This window comes from Triticum aestivum, chromosome 2B (genome assembly GCF_018294505.1).
Source record: "Triticum aestivum cultivar Chinese Spring chromosome 2B, IWGSC CS RefSeq v2.1, whole genome shotgun sequence".
In the NCBI taxonomy this organism is placed as follows: Eukaryota; Viridiplantae; Streptophyta; class Magnoliopsida; order Poales; family Poaceae; genus Triticum; species Triticum aestivum.
The window spans coordinates 167,086,387-167,094,785 of record NC_057798.1 but is presented as its reverse complement, the minus strand read 5'-3'; the positions used below and the strand labels follow the sequence as shown (position 1 = coordinate 167,094,785).

The following is an 8,399-nucleotide window of genomic DNA, read 5'->3' as shown; positions in this document are numbered from 1 at the left end:
CTGGAGCGGTCCAAGGTGGAGATGGGCGACAACTCCGGACCTGGAGCGTTGTTGCAGCTCCCACGCTGGTGCAGCGCGAACGCTGAAGCTGGACTCTCCCAGCCCGCGCGTAGCAACACTCGCACAACGCGCCCCGCGCCATCTCCTTCCCCCACCGTCTGCTCCTTCACGCGGCCAGCGGGGGGTGCTAGTGCCTGCGCCGCTAGCCCGCACACGCACTCCGGAATTGGAGGCGCGCGCCGCGAGAGGCAGTGTGCACGGGAGAGGGACGCTTGCCGCCGCTGCGGGATAGAGGCGGACCCCGACGAGGACGTGCGTCTCCTCGCATGGGTCTACCGCCGACCCCTCACGACGGCGGAGACGAACGCTCGTCGCCAGGAATGCCAAGGCGCTCCGGCTTGCTATTCAATAGTCGGAGCGCAAGGCGAAGGAGGTAGCACGGAGAAGGCTCGGGTCGCCATGTTGAAGCGGGGGTAGGATAGGGCTGTTTGTCGGATGAAGGGGCTCATCGTCCTCTCCGACTCCGATTTCAACGACCGCGACAGGTGCACCTCCTCATCGCACGACCTAAACCCTCCACCAGCCGCGGACGCCTACAGCCAATGGCGATTCCACTAGGGAGGATTCAATAGGCTCAAGCCTACCCTCCAAAATCCTATTTAAGCTAAACATACCACTTGACAAGTATATTCTTGTGCTTTACATGCAACAGTTCCAATGCATTTGCTAATTAGACTTAGGAAATTTATGTTTTAAGCCTACCCTCCAATGTCCTGGTAGATTCGCTACTGCCTACAGCTGCGCCGACGACCGGAAGGACAAAGGCCCGGCGAGGAAGCGGTGATTCCGCCCCCCTCCCCTCGTCAATGTTTATATCGTTTTTAATTGTAGAAGTTTAAGAACTTGTCCGATGATGAACTATGATCTTTTGGATGTGGCGAAGCTTGTTAATGTCCGTTTGCAACCGATCTTGTGTTCCTTTGCAGCCGATTTTTGTTGTCCGTCGTCTGATCACGTAGAGTAGATCAACGTTGCATGTGTAGTATGGATATAAGGCGCCGGATATGAGTTATGCGTATGCAGAGTGGCACATATGAGGCCTGCCCGGTCAGTGCCCACAGACGCATCCGCACGCGTTTGAGGGGCTGGATTTGCCCATCATGGCTGTAGATGCTCTAAGATTTTAAAACCACGACAACCGGCGCCATGGGTTACTTGCAAAATGGGCCTTCGGAGTCTAGGGATTTAAGGAGTTGGGGCTCAATTTGCTGTCGCGGTTTGCCAAGGGCCCAACACACCAAAAAGGTATGTCTGGAAAAAGAAAGTGAAGAAGATAAAAGGAAAAAATGACCGGATTATATGTCCTGGTAGATTCGCTACTGCCTACAGCTGCGCCGACGACCGGAAGGACAAAGGCCCGGCGAGGAAGCGGTGATTCCGCCCCCCTCCCCTCGTCAATGTTTATATCGTTTTTAATTGTAGAAGTTTAAGAACTTGTCCGATGATGAACTATGATCTTTTGGATGTGGCGAAGCTTGTTAATGCCCGTTTGCAACCGATCTTGTGTTCCTTTGCAGCCGATTTTTGTTGTCCGTCGTCTGATCACGTAGAGTAGATCAACGTTGCATGTGTAGTATGGATATAAGGCGCCGGATATGAGTTATGCGTATGCAGAGTGGCACATATGAGGCCTGCCCGGTCAGTGCCCACAGACGCATCCGCACACGTTTGAGGGGCTGGATTTGCCCATCACGGCTGTAGATGCTCTAAGATTTTAAAACCACGACAACCGGCGCCATGGGTTACTTGCAAAATGGGCCTTCGGAGTCTAGGGATTTAAGGAGTTGGGGCTCAATTTGCTGTCGCGGTTTGCCAAGGGCCCAACACACCAAAAAGGTATGTCTGGAAAAAGAAAGTGAAGAAGATAAAAGGAAAAAAATGACCGGATTATATGTTCTGGGTATTGAACCCGACGTGAATCGAACACGCAACCTTCTGATCTGGAGTCAGACGCGCTACCATTGCGCCACGGATCCGGTGGCGTTAAACGTCACACCACAAGTTATAAGTACGCGCAATCCAGAACCAGGATCCAGTGTCCAACCATGTGCGTCATGACAGTTTGACACCTTTGATCGGCGCAACGTTGTCGCCGATTGGCCGCGGACGAGCGAGCCGATCGCCACGGTGTCCGGCACCGTCCGAGACAAGTTATCTTGAGCCGGGCACCGGATCTGCTGGCTCCATGCCTCCATTGTCACACGTTGAACGAAACAGCATCAATGAGCAACTGATGCAATGCAACTAGCCGAGTGCTCATCCCTCAGTGAGATGCATCCTCGCGCTGGTGGCGTTCGTCGAAAAGTCAAAAGATGGAGGTTTCTTGCGGTAGCACTAGCACCACACCGGATGCCAATCGACCGTGACTGGCCAGTGTGAGCGGAAAAAAGTGTGACGAAAACCCAACACGTTTTTGTCTGCTTCACAGTCAATGGTTGGTCAACTGACGGTAGTGGTAAATTTGTAACAAATGTAAATTGATAGCGATATTTCAAACCAATTTTTAAAAATGTTATATGTAAGCATATGGGCAAGTTTTGAGCCTTATGCCCCCCGCAAAAGAAAAATTGATTGTCTTATAAGGAATTTTCTCTATATATTGCTTGTAGGAAGTACATGTTCATAAAGGATGAAACTATAAGTCAAAAGAAAAGGATGAAACAAAAATCACACATTGACTTCACGCTCACTGCTTATACCCACGGCCAACTCAAAACGTCAAGCACGAATCCACGCGTCCACCAGCCTTGCCAATGTCACCTCTGATTCCCCGCCCTCGAGTAGAGCCTCTTCCGCCTGTCTCAGCGCCGCCAAAGTCCGCTCTCGGAGCACCCTCCCACCGTCTGAGTTCATCATCCACCTGACCTTCTTAGCAACCTCCTCGGCCTCCACCACCTCCTTGTCGTACCCTTCCATCGCGACGGCCAGCTCCATCTCTTTCTCCAGGAACACCGCGTTCATCAGTTGCTCTGCGTACAATGGCCATGCCAACATCGGCACGCCTGCCATGACCGACTCGAGCACCGAGTTCCATCCACAGTGTGTCACAAAACAGCCCACCGCATCATGGGCCAACACGTCGCGTTGTGGCGCCCATGACTTTACGACGAGGCCCCTGCCCTGGGTCCGCTCAAGGAATCCCTGTGGGAGGAGGGCATCCAAGTCCGGCTCTGGCGGCTTCTCGGAGTTCTTCGACGAGTCGGCGCTTGGCGGGCTCCGCATCACCCACAGGAACCTCTGTCCACTGGCTTCCAACCCGGCGGCCACCTTCCTTGTTTGTTTGGCGCTGAACCGGCCAAGGCTGCCGAAGGAGAGGAAGGCCACGCTGCCCTTAGGTTGCGTGTCCAGCCACGCGAGGCACTCGTCACCGCGCTTCACGCCCACCTCCTCCGACTTGATCAGTGGCCCAATACAGTAGACCCGGGGCGTCCGGAGGCCGGATGGTGCGCAGAGTCCGGCCAGGATGGTGTCCATGGCACGCGGCTCCAACGAGCGGAAGGTGTTGACGATGATGCCTTGGGACCGAAACAGGTTGGTGCTCATGTTTAGAAATGCCTTGTAGGGCGCGCTGTCACGATCCATAAGCCGCTGAATGGCGTGCGTCGCCGGGAACGAGGTGATTCCCGGAGCGTGCACGAGTTCTTGGCCCATCTCCCCAAAGCTCCTCGTGCTTTTGCCGTGCAGAACCGCGAGGTGCAAGAAGAAAGCCAGGATCTGGGCTCCAGAGGTGCAGAAGAAGTAGGCGGGGATGCCGAGCTCCGTGGCCACGTCGATAGCGACGCTGCAGAAGAAGTCCAGCACGATGACTGCCGGGGAGTCGCCGGCGAGGAAGTCACGGAGGTGCGGGTTGGAGAGGCGGACGACCTCGAAGGTCAGCATCTCCGGCGGCTCAGACCCGAGGAGCTCGACCTGTGGCAGACGGTGGAAAGAGATGGAGGGGTTGGCCGCGGAGACGCCGGCGAGGAAGGGACCCGTGGCGCTGGTGTCGTGCGGGGAATCGATGAGGGCGACTGCGACGGCCAGCCCACGAGCGGCGAAGAGCTTGCCGAGCTCGATCATGGAGACCAGATGCCCCATGCCCGGCGACGGGTAGAGCACCACCCGCGGCTTCCCGGGACCCATGGTGGTGTTGGTTCCGGCGCCGACCATGTTGGCAACGATATCTTCCGCTCCTGATCGGTGGTGTGGATTTCGGACGTTTGGAATGTGTGTGTGTGTGTGAGTGAGACAGCGAAGATGATTTGAGATGGAGATGATGAAGAGGAACAAGAGAGTTTTATAGGGGCGCAAGCCAACGCAACAGCTGATGCTCAGGTGGTGATTGTGTTTGGACTTGCGTCGATCCTTCCTTCCCATGAATGAACTCCAATCTGGCACCGAACCTTCTCAGCAGACAAACAGAGAATGAACCTGGACTGTCACTTTATTCGTTGTACTACTATAATATGCTACTACTCTTTCTGTTCCTAAATATTTGTCTTTCTAGAGATTTCAACAAGTGACTACATACGGAGCAAAATGAGTGAATTTACACTCTAAAGTATGTCTATATACATCCGTATGTGGTATCCATTTGAAATCTCTAAAAAGATAAATATTTAAGAACGGAGCGAGTAGATCGTCCTGGTGAGTGTCCGATGAAATTAAAGGCGATCGTCGCAGCGTCATCGATGACAGTATGCGGAAAAAGAACGTCATGGATGACAAATGGAGTCAGACTTTTCGCCTCTGCTAACGTTGTTGAGGGAACCAGTTCAGCGTAAAAAACAATGGTTAGTCGACAACGACAATGTTTGCGCTGTAATACTCGCTTAAAAAAACATAAAGACTAATGCTCGTTGAGGTTGCCTTACGTCTATCTCATAAAGAATGATTGACATAGGTCATAGCCTACGTATCAGCAAGACCTTTCTTCTACGAAGGACCTATTTTGACTACCTAAATAAAGTTAATCAATGGATGCTTGATCTAAATAATAACACTAGTAGGTAGTGATGGTTTTGGCACCAGAGTGCAGCCACATGTAAAGGTTTGGAACTACACGCATGTTATATGTTTGCACATGCATGTTATAGAATTATCTCTCTTCCTTTTTCTCAAACACGATTTTATTTCAATCATTCGTGTATTTTAAACTATACTTTCTTTTCTATTTTATTTTTATATATTTGAACTCTTGGTGCCAAGACCAATCTTGGATATATACATATTAAACACGTTTAAATTTTAATGTTTACCGAAAAAGGGTTTCCCCCCGCTTTGTATTACAAAGCAACCAACACCGATACAGAGGAGTGCTCAGGCGAGAAGCACAACAAGCCCAAATGAAAGAGAAAGAACAAAAAAGAAGAAAGAAATGCCAATAACGACAGCACGACAAAGCGCGGATGACCCGCCACCGCTGCGCCCTCCGAAATTGACCCACCACAGACCCAGGCTCCGACCCGCCGCGTACCAAGCAGCACCTCCAGCAAGGGATGCGACGTCGACGATGCTGCTTCCCGGACGTGTCCTAGGGTTTCCCCCGGCACGCGAAAGGAAGTGGGGGATGGATACATCCGACACCCTCCAAGAAGGGATGGTGGCAGCCGCAGGTGTCACCGCATCGGAGCCGGAAGAGAGCCGGCAAGGGATTTCTCCCGCACTCCAAGCCCCACCGCCCAACCAGGCCGAAGCCAACCAACCACCACACCGCCCACCAGCATGCGCCACCGCGGTCTTGACGCCACCCACGCCGCCTCACCGAGATCACCACCATGAGGCCAAGAGGATGGAGAGAGACGCACGAGGCGACAGGAGCAGCAGCACCGGAGCCACGTGGGAGGGAACTACCTCCACCACAGTCGTGCGGGAGGCCCGAGTCTCCGGCACCGTCGCGGTCGCCGTCCGGACGCAGCAGCAGGGCATACCAGGCCACCCCTGGCCCGGCCAGGCCCGATTTGGGCCCGTAAAGCCCCGCCGGCCACGCTGCAGCAGGGCGGCACCAGCACCGCCAGCATCCACCCGCCCATCGCCGTTCCCCTGCCTCTCGGAAGCCACACCGATGACCCTCCCTGCCGCCGGCCTGCCCAGACCCAGATGGGGCCCGAAGGGCCCAGATCTGGGCCGAGCGGGCGCCGCCAGATCGCATCGCCGCACCGCCCCGCCGCCAACGGCAGCACCGCCGTCCAGAAGATCCCCCGCCACCACGCCGAAGAGCACCGCCGCCGCGCCGGACCGCCGCCGCCTAGGAACACCCCGCAGCGCCGCCCCGCCCCGCGTCGGAGTGACCCGCGAGGGGAAAGGCCAGAGGTCGCCATCGCCAGCGCCGCCCGGGCCAGGCCCGGCCGGACACCAGCGACGGCGGCAAGGAGAGAGGGGAGGGGGGCGCTCGGGGAGGAGTCTCAGGAGGCGCGACCGGTCGCCCGCGGGGGCAATGCGGTCGCGAGAGGCGAAGGGATTTTCTTCAACTCTCAGCGAGCTTGTTCTGAAAAAATTCTAATGTTTCAATCCACTTGTTTCACTCAATCTTGTGAAATATAGCTGAAACTGAAAGTTGATATTTGTGAATCTGCTTATTTCAGTGATTTTTTTGTGAAGTTGCTTATTTCATTCATTTAAATATCAATTATATTTCACAAACATCAGTTTCTTAATAATGAGTGAAACTAGATTTTGAAATGAGTGAAATCGGTATTTCAGAATGCATGAAACCATTTTTTGAAATGAGTGAAATTTGTTTTTTGAAATGAGTGAACTCATTTTATTTCTAAACACTATTCTGATCACGGGATCAGAATAATATTCGGATCAACCTGAACTGCCCGAGTAACGCGCATGCACTTCCCTCTGTACGAACCCGACCTTCGGGCTATCTTCGCAACCGTGGCTTCCCCCGTGAATTATTCCGGTCGGTAGTGTTGTCTGGGATGTGACTGTAATCCAAATACCCATAGTTGCATCTAAATGCTCGTTTAGATTCGTCATTTTGCATTTTGGCGGATTCGCTCCCGGGACAGATGAACTTGTGTCTGTTTACAAGTTTAATGCATTCACTGGATGTTCTCGAACCTCTAACATGATGGGAATTTGGTGTAGGTACGAGTTTCATGGACAATTTGTCGTTAATTTCAACGGATTTGATTTCGGGTTTTGTGTTCTTCGTCCGCGGGAGTGGTTTCCGCGGCTTATGTAGATTTCTTGTTTTTCTGTGAAGATAGAGGGCGGATTTGCTTGCAGTAGTGAGATTGGATCCTTCATACGTTGTTAATTTGGTCGGGCAGGCGCATACACCCTGAAATCGGGCGACTGGATATCGTTTCGGCCCGCGTTGGTTCGGTTCTTCGATGAGACAGCTTGTTGGCTTTATCGTTTTGATGTTAGGGCGGAGTAGGATATCGTTCGAGGTCACAGACTGAGAAGGTGTAGTCACCCAAGTGATTAAATCTGAAAACCAAATTCGATAGTGTGTATTTTCCAATGATTCTACTGTTTGTCTTACAAGTTGGACTTCTTCACCTTTTGTGCTAGAACTTTCGTCGTTTTTATGCATGTTATTTAGGTGATGCTGCAATACGATCTGTTCGGTTGGTGTTGTTATAAAAAATTTGTGTACATTTTTTTGTTTTTCAGAGTACTCATATGTGTAAATGTGGAGCTGGTCCATAGACACACGGATCCTCTTTTTTATATTTATTCTGTCTTCGGGATTATTTTTTTGGATCATCCACGTTCTGTGGTAGAAGTTGGACTTCTATGGTACCAGTGATTGAACTTCCTGGTTTCCACAATGCAAGGCGGTGCAACATTGCACTCTATATATTTTTTTGTTTTTTTTTGTAATTTTCAATTTTTGAATTTGGGTTTGAGTTTGTTCCGTGGGCAACTATGGGATTATTCCCAAATATGCATGCACACCTTTTTATTTTTTTTGTAAAATGTTTGCATACTTCAAACAGTGGTACAACTTCAGTATGTGTTTAACCTGAACTTACAAGATTTTTGTTTCTGTATAATTTGTTTTTTTACATGTTCATTTGATGTTTTTTCAAACCCCCAAACTTTTGTGTTTTTACAATTTGAACTTTAACAATAATTGTTGATAATTTTTTTTGGATTTATTTTTTTAATCATTGATAACCGCATTGTGTCCTGTCAAAACCTAGCGCGCAACAATGTGGTAGTGTGAGGCCGAGCAGGGGGGAGGGGGAGGGACCCTGCGAGGCCGAGACAGGAATGAGTCGGAACAGGCGGCGACGCGGCCTGCCGCGTCGTCGCATGTAGAGGCGAGCCCGTCACATCTGTGACCCCACTATCTATCTCAGGGGTGTGGCTCTGGGGTGCGTGCGGTGGGGGTGGAA

General features: G+C 51.7%; 1 protein-coding gene and 1 non-coding gene across 2 annotated transcripts; both read right to left on the bottom strand.

Moving 5' to 3' along the window:
• Positions 1-1,964: 1,964 nt before the first annotated feature.
• TRNAW-CCA (transfer RNA tryptophan (anticodon CCA)) lies at positions 1,965-2,036 on the bottom strand. The gene has a single exon. It is a non-coding gene; the product is annotated as a tRNA-Trp (tRNA).
• Positions 2,037-2,631: 595 nt separating this feature from the next.
• LOC123040945 (UDP-glycosyltransferase 1) lies at positions 2,632-4,290 on the bottom strand. The gene has a single exon (XM_044463657.1). The coding sequence runs from the start codon at positions 4,207-4,209 to the stop codon at positions 2,779-2,781; it is 1,431 nt and encodes a 476-aa protein (XP_044319592.1). The 5' UTR covers positions 4,210-4,290; the 3' UTR covers positions 2,632-2,778.
• Between the last annotated feature and the right edge of the window lie 4,109 nt (positions 4,291-8,399).